Here is a 20,125-nt window from a genome sequence, read left to right as displayed (position 1 = left end):
GGAGTACAAGAGTGAGGAGGGATCCATCTAACTGGACCAACACCAGAGTCTACTACAATGCTCAAGCTGTGGCACATCCTAGTCAAGCTGTGTGTTCATTTGCTCAGTTTCCAGATGAACATCACGCATTTATGATCAGTTTGGATACAAGCTATATACCAAGGACATATGATGAGGCAATGAAAGACAAAGAATGGAGAGATTCAGTTGCGGATGAGGCTGATGCTATGATTAAGAATGAAACCTGGTATGAGAGTGAGCTGCCTAAAGGGAAGAAGGCAGTGTCTTGTAAATGGATATTTACAATCAAGTATCTACCTGATGGAAGGATTGATAGGAAGAAGACAAGGCTGGTGGCTAGAGGGTTTACTCAAACATATGGAGAAGATTATATTGATACCTTTGCACCAGTGGCTAAACTTCACACAATCAGAATCATATTATCCATTGCAACAAACCTTGGATGGGGCTTATGGCAGATGGATGTGAAGAATGCATTCCTCCAAGGGGAGCTTGAAGATGAAGTATACATGCATCCTCCTCCGGGACTAGAGAGCATGGTGAAGCCCGGAAATGTGTTGAGACTTAAGAAAGCCATCTATGGACTGAAGCAATCTCCTAGAGCATGGTATCATAAGCTGAGCACAACCTTGAATGGAAGAGGCTTCCGGAAATCAGAATTGGATCACACGCTGTTCACTCTAGTCACACAATCAGGTATCATCTGTCTCTTGGTCTATGTGGATGACATTATCATTACTGGAAGTGATAAGGTTGGAATACAAGAGACCAAAGACTACCTTAAATCTGTATTTGAAATCAAGGATTTAGGGGAAATGAAATACTTTCTTGGAATTGAGATTTGTAGATCCAAGGAAGGTTTATTCATGTCCCAAAGGAAGTATACACTTGATCTTTTGAAAGATGCAGGTAAACTTGGAGGACAAACTGCTAAGATGCCAATGGAGGATGGGTACAAAGTACCAAGAGAGGGGGAGCTTGAAGACAGCAAGCTATTCCACGACCCTAAGCTTTATAGGAAGCTAGTGGGTAAGCTAATCTACTTAACAATTACACGACCTGATATCTGCTTTGCTGTGAATCAGGTTAGTCAACATATGCAAGCTCCAAAGGATCACCATTGGAGAATGGTGGACAGAGTGCTTAGCTATCTCAACGGATCACCAGGCCAAGGAGTTTGGATGGGATGCAATGGGAGTACAGAAGTAGTAGGCTACTGTGATGCAGATTGGGCTGGAGATAGAGCAGACAGAAGATCTACAACCGGTTACTGCACCTTCATTGGAGGGAACCTTGTGACTTGGAAGAGCAAGAAGCAGAAAGTAGTCTCCTGCTCAAGTGCTGAAGCTGAGTATAGGGCAATGCTGAAGCTTACCAATGAGTTAGTGTGGATCAAGGGGATCTTGAAGCACATTGAGATTGAGCAAGCGGCGCCTATGACAATGCATTGTGACAACCAGGCTGCAATCCACATTGCCTCTAACTCAGTGTTTCATGAGAGAACCAAGCATATTGAAGTGGATTGTCACAAGGTGAGGCAGATGATAGTCTTGGGAGTGATTCTGCCATGCTATACAAGAAGTGAAGATCAGTTGGCTGATGTGTTTACTAAAGCCGCAAGGATGAAGACAATGGAGTCCATCTACATCAGGTTAGGACTCATTGATCTCTCAGCCAAGAGCTGATCCCCTTCCTGTGAGGTCTTTACTCTTTTTCCCTCATCAAAGTTTTGTCCCAATGGGTTTTCTTTGATGAGGTTTTTAATGAGGAAGATCTCATAGTGTCCAAGCTTAGACTTCACAAAGCTAAGCTTGAGGGGGAGTGTTGAGAAGAGTTGAATATACAAGTGTGAAGTACTAAGGGGTGAAGACTGAAGAGGGTATGTTAAGCATTGGTGTGATGGGAGAGGTTCACATTGGCCTGACCGTACAAGGCCGTACAAGGCCGTACGGTCCGTACACATCCAGACAAGTGAAACCTCGACCGCGGTTACAAGAAGTTACCCGAGTAACTTATGGGAGGAGAAGGAGCTTTGGCTGATGAATCAGACCGTTTGAGGATAAGAGAGGCGCGGCTTTACAGGCTGGCACAGCTGGAAAGGCAAGAGCATCTTTGTCCAAGATCCTAGATGCTCCAAGCATGTGGGAACGCTGATTGGCCGAGTTAAAGAGAGCTTATCCTAACCTTGTTGACCTCACATGCTTAGCTCCTCTTTATGATTTCGAAAACCCTAATGATCTCTCACTATATATTGTAACTCTTGTCATTAATAATAAACATACAGTTCTGAGTCTATCTCTCTACATTCATACTCTCTTAATCATGATTCTCACCTAAACTCTTCATAATCTCACATTCTGTTCCTTAATCTTCTCTAAATCATTTCATTCTCTTAATCTAATAAACGTCTCGTTTTCTTCTTCTCTTTATCTTCCCCTCCATGTATGAAAGAACTTTTTTTTTCTCTGATCTCATCAGGGGTTTGTTAATTCATAAATTAAATTTATATTTCTATTTTATTTCAAATAGTTTTTCTTTTAGGAAAATCATGCTGCATATAACTGGAGTTTTTGGAGAGAGGAACGTGAATAAAGAATCATGGAATTTCAGGTTGAATACAAAAAAGGAGGAAAATTATATAACAATAAAAAAGGTTTGAAGTTTGAAGATATGGTTCAGATGGTTCATGAAGATTTTGGTATAGATAGGTTGGGTAATGATTTAGAACGTCTCAACTATGAGTTTTGGTGATACAACGCTAACGCTAGTCTATACAAAATCGTATAAGTGCAAAACGTCTCGAACTGTTGGCTTAGGTCGACTCTTGCTGGTCACACCCGATAAGTCAACACTATGACTATTTCACTTGATGCTTCTCTCTGCGCGAGTAGAAGCAAAGACAATTGTGGTTTTGCTGTGTGATTTGGCTGAGTGGAGGCAAGTAGGAAACCTGTGTTTTTTTTGTCTATGAACTTCCGAAAGAGAATTCAAAGCAAGACATGAGAATTCCATAAGATATAAGAGAAAAGAAAGATGCTTCAGATATTGGCAGAATGGACTCCGCTTTTCAAGAAAGCCTGGTGATGAACAGATCAATAAGTTCTGGAGAGATAGATGTTCTTCAATAGGGCTGGGCAAATAAACCGAACCCGAAAATCCGAACCGAACCCGATCCGATAAAAATGAATCCGAACCGATCTGAACCCGACATAAATACCGAATGGATCTTGTTTTATGGTATTTCGGGTTATGAGTATTATCCGAACCGAACCCGAAATTAAATGGATATCCGATAGAACCCGAAACATTCAAAATGTCAAAAAAGAACTTGTACCAAACATGATCTCAATTCCTGATATGTAGCCAAAAACACTAAGATATTATTAAACATCTACAATAACTATCTACTACATGAAGGTTGATGGTTGAAAGTGGCGGTTGAGGCTTGAAATTTTTAGATTTTAGTTTTATTTTCATTGAATAATTTTTTTTATTTCATGAGAACTTAATTTTTCGTTTTATGATTTCATTTATTGGTTTTCTTTCTATCAATAACAACGTATACCTTTGAAGAACTCCACTTTTGTTCAAGTTCGACGTAAGTGTCGTTTATGCGGCTTGATGGACTATGAATTGCTGGAGTTAGTTTCCTTTTTTCTCAGCCTTTTGCTGTAATGTTTGTAGAATGGTACCATGAAGATGCATAGATATGGCTGTATAAGCAGGAAACTTTCCAAAACATCATTGTTTAAACATGATGTTGCTTCCTCCACAAGACACTGCTTATTTCCTCCCAATTCAAATTAATAACAACAACATAAACGACTACAACATGTTACTTTCGTATGTTGCTATGGAAATTTAAATGATTTTTGTTTCCATGATTATAGTTTCAATATAATTCTGACGTTCTGTTTTTTTTTTTTTTTTTTTTTTTATCAGCAACAAAACAGACTCATATAGACTCTGCGAACCATCCCGGTAACTCTGCATCCATATGAACGACAAACGACGGTTGTTTCCTTGCACTGCGTGCTAGACTGTCCGCCTTTGAGTTCTGTGTCCGTGGTATATGAATGATCTCTGAGCTGTTGAAACTTCTCTTTAAGAACTTTATGTCTTCCAAATAGCTTGCAAAGGCTGGCCACTCTTCTGGTTCCGAAACCATCTTCACCAATTGAGCACAATCCGTTGCAAAAGTAACACAAGACTGTCGAAGATTCCTCATGCATTCCATTGCCCATATGAGAGCCTCTATCTCTGTGTGTAGTGGCGATTGACTCGTTCTCGTATTCCTTGCTCCCATTAGTCCATCGAAACCTTCCAGGATACTGTACCATCCTTCTGTTATTATATCATATCCTTATCTTGTAAAATTTTAAATGGTAAAATAAAATATTTATCTCAACACACATATTTATCTTAAACATAAATAATTATAATAATATTATTTTTATTAATTTCGAATTTATATTTCAATTAATGAATTCTAATCTGGGTAAAAATGTCAATTCATATTTAGGAAAGTGTAGTTTTCAAAAAATAAAATAGATGGTGTACTTTTCAAATTTCAAACTATTAATGGAGTAATTTACAAATTATCCCTACTATTTATCCACCATAAAAAAGTCACAATAGGTCCATTTCATTAATAAAATAATAATCAATAAAAATATTATAATAAATCAATTTTAACTATAAATTTGAATTTTATTTTTAGTTATAAAAAAAATCTGTTGAGAAAAATCTAACAAAATCTTACTAAGCTTTTTAAATATTTTTTAATTAAATAATGTTTAATTAATTTCGTAATTAATGATATAATTTAAATTAATATTAATTAAATTTTATTATAAAACAAAAAAAGTTCTATGTTATTTTTTTACAAATTTATAATTATAATCTGTATTATATTAAAATATAGGTATTATATAAAAATATGAAAAATATATTAAACTGGCAAATTAACTTATTTATTTTTTTAGAAAAGATTTCATATAAATAAATTATCATTTACCATTAAATGGGTTAAAATAAGTTAACTACATAATATTTTATACCAAAATAAAGTTATTAACATATGTTGAAATTTTATTTCTACAGCTATATATTTTTCAAAATATCATATGTTAAAGAAGATTCTTAATTTGATTATTTCAAATTATATATTAATTGTACCAAACTTGAAAATGTAATAATAATTAATAAAAGAGTAAAAGACATAAACAAATCACTATATATTAATAAAATAATAAGAAACCTAAACAATAAGATTTAATAGTTATATAATATATAACACTAAAATATAAATCATATATTCAAAAATTGTATGATAATATCAAAGTTTATAAAATAAAAAATACCCGCACGAATGTGCGGGATAAATTCTAGTTTGAATATATAATAAAAGGCCAAAGTTTTAGAGTATATTAAAATAATCTATTTTGAGCATAGATTAAAGTTATGGCATCATTATTTGGATTCAGATTAATAGAGCATCAATAAAATTTTGAGAATTTGTATTCTTTACACACGAAATATCATCTATTTGCACTCCATACTTTATATCTCTCCAATTTTCTTCCCTTCCCATCATTACAATTTTTTTCCATTTGTATGGTATCCTACCCTTTTAAGTATATTGAGCTAATTTGCTCAAATTTTTTATAAAATATTATATTATACAAAAGTATAAGAATTTATCTCTATAAATGATTATGTAGATTTATAAAATAATATATATTGGAGATGATTGTTTGAACGGTAGATATTAAAATGTAGCTGTAGGATTTAGGCTGTATTTTTATTGTCGTAACTTTATATTTTTTTGGTGTAGAAAAATATTACGGTTTCTAAAATATTTTAATAGTTACTTTAATAAGAAAAAAAGTAAAACATGATCAAACAAAAAAAACTATAGATGATGTAGCAATGTTTCAACTTTAAAATTAAAGATACATCATAATTGGTTAAGATTAATATTTTTAAAATAAATAAAACTAAAGTCATAAGTTAAAGTCCAACCAATCATCACCGTTGGCTCGTGATTGTATGATCAAGTTAGGTATTTCAATTGGTCTAAGGGCAACGTTATCAGTGGTCCCATTTTTTGGTCCTTAAAATCTATTTTTTTTTATGTTTTATGGTTTTTAAAAAAAAAAAAAAACATAAACGTATAGCGGGCCGCCACGTGTTGTGGGGTCCGCAAACAGTGTTAAGGACTCAATGCAAAAGTTCCTTAAAATGGGACATTATGGCACAGTCATTAAGAAAAGGTGGTGGAGCCCACGCTTAAGGACTCTCCCACCACCACCGATAATGTTGGCCTAACTAACTAGGAGACTAAATAAAAATAAACGAAAAGGATTTAAAACGATAATCGGTGATTATTTTAGTCGACTGGTCTATAAGGGCATCAGTATCGGCGTCCTCAACCAAGGTCGTTAGGAATTAAAACATTTAAAATAAATCAAAATTACATAAAACCGAAGCAAACGTATGTTAATTAAGAAGTTTTGATATCGCGTCCTTAAGGGCACGTGTCATCGTGGGAGGGGAAGCACGTTTTAGGGTTGGGAAAGCGAAATAAACCGTGTCGAAGTCATTCTCATCCTCTCCCTTCTCTCTCTCTCGACGGCGATTTCAACCGAATCAAACACCTCTCTCGGTGTAGCTGCCTCCGTCGCTGTCTCCCTCGATATCTCCGAGGATCTCTCCGTTGCTGTCTCCCTTGATCTCTCAGTGGATCTCTCCGTCCATCTCGCCGTCTATTCTCTCCCTCGATCTCTCCGTCCATCTCTCGGCGTAGCTGTCTCCGTCGCAGTCTCCCTCGATCACTCCACCGATCTCTCCGCCGATTCGAATCTTTACCAGGTATCGCTGAATCCTCTGTCCGTCGCTTTTGGATTTATTGTATCAACTTGTCGATCTATCTCGTGTGTATCTGGGTTTGTTGTGACGATTTGATTGTATGCATAGTGTTTGTGATTGAATAGTTGGTGTTTGTGATTGAATGCCATGTCTGAGAATCCTTTGTTTGTGAATGTCTATCTGTTGTTTTGTTTTCTAACTTTCTGATAGAAACTAGTACTTGATGTTTGTGTGTTCCTAAGAAGAAACTCATTCGATATGAAACTTATTCGATTAGAAAAGCATGGATTTGAAACTCATATCATTAACTCGTTTTAGAAAGAAATTGATGAGTATCTGATTAAGTATTCATGAGAAGGTAAGTTAAGTTTATTACAGGGCATGGACATAGACATTTGAAACTCATAAATCGATTGCATTAAATGAAGTATGCATTAAAGGTAAGTTAAGTATGTAACATGTTCGCGGAAAGCAAATTCATAACTGTTATAGGAGTTAAGTTAAGTTTGTTCTCAACCAAATATGAATAGTGAGACTTAGTTATAGTATCAATGTCCTGTCTTGTTGCATTGGTGAGAATTATAGGATCAATTTGTGGATATCATTGTACTCTGTTTGAAACCAAATCCTCTTTTCAATTTAATGAAGTTGTTTGTTCAATTCGCTTTTCTTTTTAGTTGTGTAGTGTGCAGTAACTACTGATTAGACCTTGGTAGTTTATTGCCTACTCTTGTTGCTTCTCATCAAACTTGATAGGTTGTACTTGTCTATTTAACCCCCGAACTAGAGTTAATAGCTATGTACTTGTAGTTTTATAATAAGTGTTGATGAGTCTTAGGTAGATAATGGTTAGGTGTTATGGAGTTATTACCTGGTTATGTTTGTCCTATTTAATCAGATAGAATATGGTAGAGCTTTAGTATCTCCAAATCTTCTTTCTTTTCCTGTGGTAGTATCAGTCTCTTCTCTGTCCTTGTTGCCATGAAGCCAGGTAGCCAGTACCCTGGTTATGTAGATTTCCTTCATAGCGTTTCAGGAAATAATGCTCAGGGGAACTTTCCTTATGAAAGTTTTCCTTATAGTCTCAACATTCGAGCCTCTCAAATTCCCCCTTTCAGTTCACAACAGAATGAAGCTCCATCCCAGCCTGATAACCCACCAGTGGAGACACCAGTGGAGCGGTTGGTGAGAAAGAAATGGAATCCTGTTGATGACGAGGTCCTGATAAGTGCCTGGCTAAACACATCAAAAGATGCTGTTGTCGGCACTGAACAGAAGTGCCAGAATTTCTGGAAACGCGTAGGACATTACTTTTCAGCAGCTCATCATGAGAAGAGAGATGGCGAGCATTGTAAGCAGAGATGGCATAAAATCAATGGAGATACAAACAAGTATTGTGCAGCATACGCAGCTGCGGAGAGGCTTCAAAGTAAAGGACAGAACGACAACGACTTAGTGAAGAAAGCTCATGAGATATACTTTGCGGATCACGGCTCCAAGTTCACCTTGGACCATGCATGGTGTCTTCTGAGATACGAACAGAAGTGGCTGAGCCTGAACACTCCAAAGTCTGGCGGTGAGAGGAGAAAGACTGGTGAGGATGGTTCCCAACCATCAAGCAATAACGTTGGTGAGGAAGAGCTCCGTCCTGAAGGTATCAAAGCTGCGAAAGCAAGAAGGAATTCTAGGAAGGGGATGGCTGTCGAGGACTTTAAGAGCGTCCATGAGCTCAAGATGGAGGATTTGGCGAAGAAGGAGAGGCTCTCGAACCTGGCTATTTTAGACACTCTCCTTGCTAAGAAGGAGCCAACCGAGAGGGAAGAAAATGTGAAGAACATGCTGTTGGCCGAATTTTTCTAGTTTTTAAATCCTAAGAGTCTATGTTGTGTAATATCTATTATGTTTGTGTCATGCGTCTAGTGTTGGAGGAGAAGCTGTGACCTGTGGTCTATGTTCTGTTTTTAAATTATAATTGTTGGTGTTTAATTATAAGAATTAATTTCGGTTTAATGTGTGTTGTGACCTGTGTTCTATGTTCTGTTTTTAAATTATATTCTCTGTCTAATGTGTTATGTTTTGATTATTCTCAGGCAATGGGATTGGATTATTCGTACACGCAGCCGTCTAAGTCGGAGGATTGCGGTTTAGGAGGTTCAGCAGACAGTGGAAACATCTGTACAGAGATGTATATTCAGCTGGACCAAGCTCAGATCGAAGCCGCGCGCCATCAGTACCCTCCGCAGCCTGAAGTGGAGTTTGGCTTCCCCAAGGAGTGCTACTGTGGTGGAGAGCCACTTGTAGCCACTTCTTACACAAGAACTGACCCGGGGAGAAGGTTCTACACCTGCAAGAACAAACAGGACGGAGAATGCCATGTCTACAAGTGGTGGGACGTCGCGGCTACAGAGGAGATCAAAGCACTTGGTGCACAAGTGACCCTCCTCACTGATAAGGTAGATTCGCTTTCATTCGTCGGTTACAAGGAGACCGAGCTGCGGGAGTTAAAGGAAGTTCAATTTGATGTGGAGCAGAAATTGGTTAGGTTGGAGAGCATTGTCTGTGACTTAGGTAGAAAGAAATCTAGATTTGAACTAGTTGTAGGTGTTCTGGTTTTTGTGTTAGTGATAATAGCCATCGGAGTAGCTGCTCGTATGTAGGTTTATATGTCTTGTGTTTATCCATGTGTTTTGTTAAATCTAGTTCAACTCGGATTATGTAACCCTATCTAACTCGGATTAAATCTTGTTTCAAAGTCTTGATTCATTATTTTTATCAAAACTCTTACTTCATTCAAAAATTGAACTTGTTTCAACTAAAAGAAAAACGTGTGTGATCTTGTACCTACTCTCCCAACTACTTTTAGTTGTAATATTGAGAAAACGTGTTTTTACATATACCTATTCAAATAACTAAAATTAGTTGTAATATGAGAAAACGTGTTTGGTTCACATATTATATAGCTATAAATATAACATGTCTTTCAATTACAGAGTCGTAACTTTTCATTGTCGATTCACTTCTAAAACAATCACAACCACTTCTCATTAATTTATAATGGCTTCTTCATCCTATTATCATTATCATAAAGATGATGATGATGAGATCGATCTTGATACTCCTTATGAAGAATTTTATAATAATTGTGCTCTCGTACAAGAACCAGAAGATAGACAACGCCGTAATGTTCATGAGAGACACCGGGAAGAAGGCCACACCTTGCTTTGGAATGATTATTTTGCCGACAATCCAACTTACTCTCCCGCTCTTTTCTGCCGACGGTTTCGAATGAACAAAAGTTTGTTCCTGCGTATTGTGAATCGTTTCTCCACAGAGATTCCGTATTTTTGACTAACAGAAGATTGTACCGGACGGACAAGTCTCACACCTCTACAAAAATGTACTGCAGCAATTCGACAATTGGCATACAGTGCTACGGCGGACTCGGTGGACGAATATATCCGTCTAGGCGAATCAACGGCTCGAAAATGTTTGCACAAATTTACCGCCGGAATAATAACCTTGTTTGGCGAAGAATATCTACGACGTCCAACACAGGAGGATCTGCAAAGACTACTACATATCGGAGAACAACGTGGATTTCCGGGGATGCTTGGAAGCATCGACTGTATGCATTGGGAGTGGAAGAATTGTCCCACGGCTTGGAAAGGAATGTACTCACGAGGAACCGGAAACCCGACAATTGTGTTGGAGGCCGTAGCTTCGTATGACCTCTGGATATGGCATGCGTTTTTTGGAGCACCAGATACTATGAACGATCTAAATATTCTTGATCGATCACCTGTTTTTGACGACATTATTAATGGCATCGCGCCACAAGTAAACTTCTATGTTAATGATAACAATACCATTTCGGATATTATCTCACTGATGGTATTTATCCAAAATGGACGGCTTTTATTCAATCTATCCGACTACCACAAAATCAGAAGCATTCATTATTTGCTCAAACCCAAGAATCAGTTCGAAAAGATGTCGAGCGTGCCTTCAGAGTCCTTCAAGCTAGATTTGCCGTTGTCAAAAATTCGTCAAAGTTATGGGATAAAGAGAAAATAGGAAATGTTATGAGAGCATGTATCATACTCCATAATATGATTGTCGAAGATGAACGGGCATCATTCACTCAGTATAACAAATTTGAATTTCAACCAAGAGAAGTTCCGGATACATTTACCGTCAACATGCCTTCGAATATCAGTGAAAATGTCGGCACTTCAATGGATCGTCGAACGAGGCTTCGGAATAGACAAATCCATGAAAACTTAAAAGACGATTTGATTGAAAATATATGGGCTAAATTTGGACATCTTCCGAATAATATGTAATTTTAAGTTTCTATGAATAAATTGTGTGTTTTAATTTCTCAACTTTGTATTTTTTTCCACTAATAAAATGTTTGTAATTTTAAAAACCTAAAGACTTATCAAAAGTCCTACCCATAATCAACATTTTAACAAAAGTCCTTAACCAAAATCCTAAACTAAATAAACTAATTAAATACTCTAAGGACCATTCTAAAAGTCCTATTGATGCACTTGCTCTAACGAAAAATAGAGATAATTACTAAAAGAAGAAGGAAAGTTCCACGTCATGAGCGAGTAGTCGCTGTCGGATTGAAAGAAACAGACCAAACAAAGATGTTCGAAATCTTAAAAAAGATTCGGTGCCCAAAGATTTTGACCTTCAGACACAAAAATATTATTACTACAAAACATATTTAAAAAATCTGACAAGTTCCAACACACAACATCACACTTGACCCAATGTAAGATTTTGTTTCCTCTTCAAAGATCTCACCAGCAAAATCCGATCTTTCCGAATCTCTCTACTCCAACCCCACCTCTTTATATTTATGTCACCTAACCTAACTTTTCTTTCTACTTCTTCTTACTCCATCACATCACATTGATTTCTGAGTTTTTTCTTTCCCTTTAATCCAAAGCTTCCTCTTCGTTTTATTACAACTAGTCTTCATCTCTTTTCTGAGTTAACAATGGCAGTTGGTGAGGTCATGAGGATGGAGATCCCAGCCGGTGGAGATATGTCAGTTACTTCACCAGAGTTACATGTTCTTGCCGTCGATGATAGTATTGTGGATCGTAAAGTCATTGAGAGATTGCTGAGAATCTCAGCCTGTAAAGGTATATACCAATATGAGTCTCACTCTCTCTATGTCTTCCCTTCTCTGATGTGTGGTGTCGTTCTCTTGCCTAAATAAAAACCTTATTTGTTATTTCAGTGACTACTGTAGAGAGTGGGGCTAGGGCTTTGCAGTACCTTGGCTTAGATGGAGATAAAGGAGCTTCTGGTCTTAAGGTAACTCTCTTTACAAATCTGTTTGGTTACTGATAGATCCTCTAACTATGATAGACCTTTGCAACTTTTGCTCTTTTCTTCTTGTCAGGAAAATAATAATAACAAGACCTTATTTATATTTTTACAATGAAAAATACAAGACCTTATTTATTAGTAATTGTTTTGGTAGTAATTAAGATCTGATTTTTGTTGAAGTGTTTCATAAACAATTCTGTGTGACATTTCTTATAACAGGATTTGAAGGTGAATTTGATAGTGACGGATTACTCAATGCCAGGACTAACGGGATATGATCTTCTCAAGAAGATTAAGGTAATAATAATAATATGTTTTGATTTTATCAATCTGAGAAAACTCTTTAAATAAATCTTATCTAATGCTCATACAAATACCATTGATATGTGTAGGAATCTTCTGTCTTCAGAGAAATACCAGTTGTGATTATGTCATCTGAGAACATCTTACCTCGTATAGAACAGTAAGTGTTTCTGTAAATATGTAATAATTACAAAGTAGATCATTTTTTTGTCTCACTGTGATCTAACCTATGTGGCTTATTTTGTTTTTCGTTTCAGATGTCTGAGAGAAGGAGCAGAGGATTTTCTGTTAAAACCGGTGAAACTAGCTGATGTAAAGCGAATAAAAGAACTTATAATGAGAAATGAAGCAGAGGATTGCAAAACCTTAAGCCATTCTAACAAGAGAAAATTTGCAGAATACATCGATGATGCATCATCACCATCACCATCATCATCATCAACTCATGATGAATCTGCTGCCAAGGACTTTCCATCTTCAAAACGGATGAAATCAGAAGATGACAAGTTTTCTTCACTCCTTTGAAATATATATAGAGCCAAGACCTTAGCTAATGTCTGTTAATATTCCTCATCTCTGTTTTTGTTTTTGTTCTTTAGATTTTGTTTTTGGGTTAATACAAAGACAGTGTTGAGAGTCATCACACATGACACAACTCATGTTTTGTTGCTTAACATAAAAGGGGGGAAGTTCTTAAAAAATTTGTTTGGTTCCATAATAACAACCATTTAAAAATGTTTCACTAATAACATAAGTTTAATATCAAAATGACTACAAAAATCATATTCTATTAGAGAAAATCTAAAATTCTAAATGGAAAAATAGAAATACAAAAAATCATTTTAATAACATGAATACATTTAAGTTCATACAATCTTACCATATAACACAAAACATCTAAATCAAACAAGCTAAACAAAATACTTGATCAAAGAAAGCCAAGCGAAATATTTCAAAATATACAAGAAGACTGAAATTTTTTAATGTTTGTTTGTGGTTTTGTGATACTTGTCTTTCACCCAACGAAAACCCATGGCAGAGCCAGTCTTGAGTTTCTTAAAACCAGAAGAAGCTACAGCTTTTGTCTTGTCTAGACCCTGTCCCAGTTTCTCCTTGTACTTAGCAGTGTTCGAGTTCGATGCAGCTCCACCTCCGCTACTTTTGACAACGGCACCACCGCCAATTCGACCTCCTTTGGCGCTATTGTCCCACTGGTCAGCCCACGATGATCCGTTCATTATATATCCTCTCTAAAGCTTTATATCACAAAGATGTATTGTTTTTTGTATTTTACACAAACTAAAGGAAATTTGATCTTCAGGTTTGTATTGTGAATGTCTCTCATTTTCTCGGTTGTGTTTAAATACGCAAACGATTTCATACATTAAAAGAACGCGTGTTCTGCGGTCAAACCTTGTGTCCGTGAACAACAATGACTTCGTTTATTTTGCTTCTTCTTGAATGATTTATTTCTAATTGTCAGCAATCTTCTGGAAGATTAAACATTATTCTATTCTAATATAAATAATTTCTCGTGGAAGAATGCTAGTCTTACTCATATAGTATTATAGAGAATCATGCATGTACCCTATTGAGGAAGCTTCTTCAAATTCGCCTCAAGCAAGACCCACCCTTATAGTCAAATATTTGACTTATCCAAAGTGGTTTTTTAATTTCTTCCAGAACAAATAAATACCAATTTTTTTAAATAGAGAGAGATTTCAAAATCGAGGAGAAGTTTGAAAATAGTAACGATAAAAAATTGCTCTGTTTTCCGGTTTACGAGAATCTAAGCCGGGCTTGATCCAATTGTGATTTGGTTGGACAACAGTCAAAAACGGTGTCATATGGCTCTCTGAATAGGAGTGCAACTATGAACTGTCATAACTCATAAGCTCCAAGGCAAATTACTCTCCAGCAAAACTTGAAATTAGACTCTTTTTCATTAGTCTCTAAGCTGACAATCTGTATATATAAATATAATATGTTAACAACCTTACTACTTCAGCTGATTTCTCTAATCGAGAACTTATTCCCCAGATGGATCAATTGCAATTGATGATAGCACCAGCTTGCCTGTAAAACTCTAGGGCTTGGAGAGGGTTTGTGTGACTAAACCAAACACGGTGTGGGAGAGACGAGACAGAACTTAACCAAACCGCAATTGTTTCAACTAATAAGATACATTGAACCGGAATCACACCGAGCTTTCTTCACTCGTTCGGTTTGGTGAATTTGAACCACGTCCAACATCTTTATATATAAAGTATGGTTTGGTCTCTCCTGCTGAAGCCACGTCAGCGCCACGTCATAAAATCGGCTTCCGTACAGTTGACACGTGTCCCGTTATGCAAAGTGCACCGTTTCATTTAATCAAGTTTAAATTGTTTTGGGCTTTTGATTGCACACATTTCTTTAATAAAGCTTGGTAAAGCCCATTCCAAATAAGAGAAACTAGGCATATGGAAACACGTCGTTTTCTATTTCATCATTCTTCGCCGTCGCGATATCGGCTCCAACTCTGGGGGTTTGATTCATCTTCTTCTTCCTATCCAAAATTTTACCAGTTTCACATTCATCTTCTTAAATTCTCCATTGATTCAATCACCCACGATCTATATTTATTGTCTGCTTCGTTCTTCCAAGGCGGTGGAGATCTCAGTATAAAAGGTTAACATCACTACTCTCGAAGTTTATCTTACCAATCTATTCAAACCGATAAATCCATTTATGGGAGGTGAGGAATGTTAGGCGGGTGATGAATCCTATTATTATTTATTATTATACACTCTTCTTCTCCATAGATTCCTGCGAAGATCAAAGAGTCATGGCAACCTCCCAGCTATAGATGTCCGATCTGAAGCCGGGCCTTTGTTCTCAGATCTTGGTCATCATCGCCTCCTCCGTTTCTGGGAAGCTCTGAAGAAAGGTGGTGACACATCATCATTTTTATTAGAAGCTTTTTTTATTAGTTGTTTGTTGGCTTCATATGACACATCATTTTCTTTTTGGACGATAGCTGGATTTGCTATGAAGAAACAGATGTTGGATGATAGAAGGTTCCCAAATTTGCATCTCAACTTGCAGTGCAGGTAAAGCTATATATATATATCATCAAGCCTTAAGCTTATAGAACACTCTCCGCATTCTCTCATTGTCTTTGTATTAACTTTTTTGTTTCATGAACCTACTCTTGAGTTTGAACATTTACATGAATCTCAGGTGATTCCACATGCAGAACAAGTATTTCCAAGAGTGAAAGAAAAATGTTCCACGAAGCATTGGTTTCTTACAGAAAATATCAATTGTTTGGAGGAGTTGATTGGTCGGTTAAGACATTTACACGAGAATGTAGGTATCATTGCGAACCATGTTACTGCAATCCAAGCTGGTTTGGATAGTTGGCAAGCTAAGCAAATTAATAGAAATCTCTTTTACCTCTATCAATCATCACCGGAGGTTATATAAAACTCGCCAAAGTTCTCAGAACTATGTTTTATTCATCACACAGAACACTAACTAAACTTTTTTTTGTTTCTGTACCAGTTTTTAGATGAACGTTGGAGGAGTTCCTTGGACAGGACAAAACAAACCTGAGCTAGGTGATGTATTTAGAAACTTTATGTACATATGTCTTATATTGCTGGCTGTAGTTTTTTACAGCATTATCTTCATTCTCCTTATCTAATTGGGACTAAGAGGTTTGGTTGGCTGTGAACAGGGTGTGGATAACAGTCCTGGAGATGATATGAAACATTTGCTTCTTTTGAGAGCCCTCTAGGTGAACCCAACTCAATTGCCAAGCATTCCCTTACACCTGATGATAGTACGTTTGGACCAAAATAGTCGATGCAGCCAACATTAGTCACTGCACAGCAGACTTCCGCAGGTGATAATCGTGCTGATACACAAGGTTCAACAATAAGCAACCCAACCAAGAAGGCCCGTAAAGCTTAGTATTATCAGTGAATCACTAACAAGAAACCACCCACTCTTATACCATGCTTAATCCAAGGGTTTGGACACTTAGTCCACCATTATCTTTACATGTGTTTGTTGCATCCTTTGATATTTTTAAAATATAAATTATTATTAGGTTCTACAGATTCTTAGTAATGTGCACTTTTGAAAATTTTAAACTTTGTTATTTATCAATCTACCTTATATGTTCAATCTTTTTGGTTAACGTAACCACCACCGTAACCAAAACAACAACTGTGAGTTAAACCCATATGTGGTGAGGTCACTGAACACTACGTGCCAATATCCCACTTAATATTTTCACTTTTCAAACCAACAACACTTTTTGTATACTTTCTCAGAAAAATTAGCGTTGGTATATGATTATACAACATTTAAGTATTAGAAACACACAGCATTACTCTCTCTTCCTTCGCTCACTGCAACGCTTCTCGAAAACATTCCACACCTTATCTCACATCTTCTACAACTTACTCTTCCTCCAAGACATCTCAAACTAAAGAAATTTGAAAAGATGTTCATATAGCATGTGACAACACATCCCAAAATATACAAAATAGTTCTATGGAACATATTTTCACAAAATGAGAACCTGAATAACTCCCTTTGTAAAATCAGCTAGACCAAATCTCACCAAAACACAAACATAAAATTACCATTAATCAACTAAAGTTAATAACCGTTCACCAGGATTCTCTTTAAACATATGATTAAACATTTAACCAGTGTATTTTTCTTCGTTTTTATTTTATTTTAATTGTAACATAGATGATTTAAAATATCCCAAAACCGTTCAGTTCATATCAATGATAGTAAAACTCAGTGTATGAGAGTAATTAAGAAAATCTTTACTTAATCTAAACAAGAATTAATATTAGGAAAAAAACAATTTTGACATTGAAATAAACCCACAACAAGTACTAAAAGATCTTTGCTAATTGGCAAACAACAATTGTGGTATAAGTAACTATCTCTATACCATAATTTTGCTATGCACAAGAGAACATAAGGAATGCATAAAATTTATGGATTGCCATGAACCGCAAACCGACATTCCTGGAGCTGACAAATGCTGGAGATAACTCAAATGATGTCTCCATAATGAAAATAAATGTTATGGAACTAATATGATCTCTTATAATGCCACCAAGACAGTGTCATCTCAATAATCTATAAAATCGATGTAGTGGTTGTTATTACTACTTTCCAGTTACAATGTTTTCTTATTTTGATAGCTTTACTTTACTACCTTCTTTGCATTCAATATAACATTCTACTTTTGATAAGAAATGAAACTTCAAATAATCACCATTTACACTCAAATAGCATGTCGAAAAACTATGATTTCAACATAAAAAGTAATTACTCTTATAACATACACAAAAATATTATCCACAATCTAATCCTTCTGGACCCAAAATATTACAAACCACAAATAACTCACCGAATATAGAATCATTTTACAAACCAAACAACATAAATACCATTTGAAGTCCTCACAGCGTATCAAAGCCACAACTCTTTAATATAGAAACAACTATTGTAAACAAGCAAAATATATCTCACCTAAAAAAATTCAAAAGACAAAAATAAGTATCATACATATCTCTTACAAACGCAAACCTAAAACACAAACCACAAAGTCATACAAAAAATAATAACTTAGATCACAAAAAATATATAACCTATGAGTTTCAACCTTTAGGTATTTCTTGCAAATTATAATCAGAACAACCAGTAAAATAATACCATTAGTATAATTAAAAGTATATCAAAATTAAATATGAAATCCCGCCCGTGGGGCGGGCCGACCCTAGTATCAAATATAGAAAACCCCACAATACTTTTTCATGAAACTTGGCCCGTCATTCTCTAAAAGGAAACAACAGAACTAAAGTATTTACTAGTTCCAGAAAGGAGAAAATACATATCAAAAATTGTTTCTTGTGAACCAAGAATAAGATTTTGATGAAATTAGATAAACTAGAATCGTAAACGAACCTGATCAGAAAAGGATTAGAGAATTTTAAACGTAATTCTTTACTTATCTAGATTAGAGATGAATCTAAGTTAAATGGTTTATATCATTAAAAAGGAAATAATGTAGAAAAGGAAACTTTAAAAAGGAAAAAATAGCATCCGTGAAACCTTATAAAAGGAGGGTTGCAGTATTCTATTTTGTTTCATTCACACATTCATCAACGCTTTCTCATTTAGCTAGTTCAAGATTTGCTTCCAAAACTCTCTCTCTTCGATCTTACTTTGTTATCTTTCTTGTTCTTCTTTCTATAGATAATGGCGAACAGAACAAGAAGAATCTTCAGCTTCGTGTTTGCGATGATGATGAGCTTCACGGTTCTCTCCGGCTGCTGCTCAGCGAGGGAATATAAAGTCGGAGACTCTGAGGGATGGACTGCTAAGGACGACGTCTACTACTCTTGGGCCGAGACAGACTATAAGGAGTTCCACGTGGGAGATTCTCTTGTCTTCGAATACGATCCCAACATCAACGACGTGATTCATGTCTCCGGCGCTTTAGAATATGAGTTATGCGACTATTCTTCTCCTAAAGCCATTTACAACACAGGACACGATGTCGTGGTTCTCACGGAACCAGGTTTCCACTACTTCATCACCTCAAACCAAGCTCAAACCAAGCTCAGTGCATATTGGGACAGAAACTCAAAGTTCTTGTCACCATGACCCGTCACGTCCGGTTCCTCCACCACAGCCTAGCAAGATTCTTCCTGTCGGAAAGACCTACAAGGTTGGAGACTCGAAAGGATGGAAAGTCTACGATAGCGACTTTTATAACAAGTGGAGTGAGGAGAAACAGTTTCGTGTTGGAGATGGTCTGCTTTTTGAATACGCCAACGAAGTCAACAACGTCTACAAAATCAACGGTGATCTAGAGTTCATAACCTGCGATCCAACGTCTCCTGTAGCTGTGTACAAGACAGGACACGATCTTGTTAGACTTACGGAACCAGGAGTTCATTATTTTATAACCTCACAATCTGGTTATTGTGAAGTGGTTATTGTGAAGCTGGGCTTAAGCTTCGAGTGATGGTGGGACCGGTACCTAAAGCTGTTACTTACCCTAATTTTCCCAAGAAAGTGGACTTGTCAGCTATGGAGCGACTCAACAACTGGTTAAAGACGTTCAAACACCAACCCCATCATTAACCCATTCTTTTTCTTATCTGGTTTAAGATTTTTTTAACCAGTGTAGAGTTATTGTTTCTCTCTCTCATCTGTTGTTTTATGACTATTTGTCTACCACAATCGTTGTAGAGTTTATTTGATTCGAGGAGTATTCAATAAAATTTCATGTTTGCTTAAACATTAGATGGATAGTTTATAGCAACTTCAATTTACCAAACATCACTGCAATTTTTTATTGAAATAAGGGAGCCCCTTATTCTTGCATAAGGGTTTGTAATAGAAAACATTAGTTTCTCTTTTAAAATAGACATATCAGTTAACAAGTCACACAACACTCTACTTGACTTAAAAAAAAGTCTAAACCTCTCTTTGAGTTGGAGTGAGCTTCCAGCCTTCCACTGCATACCATCAGCATTGAATCGCACCACAATCTTCT

General features: G+C 36.3%; 2 protein-coding genes and 1 pseudogene across 2 annotated transcripts; 2 read left to right on the top strand and 1 right to left on the bottom strand.

Moving 5' to 3' along the window:
• The first annotated feature begins 11,662 nt into the window (after positions 1-11,662).
• LOC103872707 (two-component response regulator ARR7) lies at positions 11,663-13,285 on the top strand. The gene is made up of 5 exons (XM_009151135.3): positions 11,663-12,050; positions 12,149-12,225; positions 12,460-12,537; positions 12,633-12,703; positions 12,801-13,285. Exons 1-5 carry the CDS (start codon positions 11,903-11,905, stop codon positions 13,066-13,068), a joined length of 642 nt encoding a protein of 213 aa, XP_009149383.1. The 5' UTR covers positions 11,663-11,902; the 3' UTR covers positions 13,069-13,285.
• Positions 13,286-13,369: 84 nt separating this feature from the next.
• LOC103872706 lies at positions 13,370-14,043 on the bottom strand. The gene has a single exon (XM_009151134.2). It carries the CDS (start codon positions 13,779-13,781, stop codon positions 13,524-13,526), a length of 258 nt encoding a protein of 85 aa, XP_009149382.1. The 5' UTR covers positions 13,782-14,043; the 3' UTR covers positions 13,370-13,523.
• A 296-nt stretch (positions 14,044-14,339) lies between these two features.
• LOC103872705 lies at positions 14,340-19,734 on the top strand (annotated as a pseudogene).
• Positions 19,735-20,125: the final 391 nt, after the last annotated feature.

Source organism: Brassica rapa, chromosome A06, assembly GCF_000309985.2.
Source record: "Brassica rapa cultivar Chiifu-401-42 chromosome A06, CAAS_Brap_v3.01, whole genome shotgun sequence".
NCBI classification, from domain to species: domain Eukaryota; kingdom Viridiplantae; phylum Streptophyta; class Magnoliopsida; order Brassicales; family Brassicaceae; genus Brassica; species Brassica rapa.
This window is presented reverse-complemented; position numbering and strand designations above follow the sequence as displayed.

Coding starts and splice junctions, on each gene's coding strand:
- LOC103872707 (XM_009151135.3), top strand. CDS start 11,903: ATGGCAGTTGGTGAGGTCATGAGGATGGAGATCCCAGCCGGTGGAGAT. Junction 12,051..12,148: donor GAGAATCTCAGCCTGTAAAG/GTATATACCAAT, acceptor TTGTTATTTCAG/TGACTACTGTAGAGAGTGGG. Junction 12,538..12,632: donor ATCTTCTCAAGAAGATTAAG/GTAATAATAATA, acceptor TGATATGTGTAG/GAATCTTCTGTCTTCAGAGA.
- LOC103872706 (XM_009151134.2), bottom strand. CDS start 13,781: ATGAACGGATCATCGTGGGCTGACCAGTGGGACAATAGCGCCAAAGGA.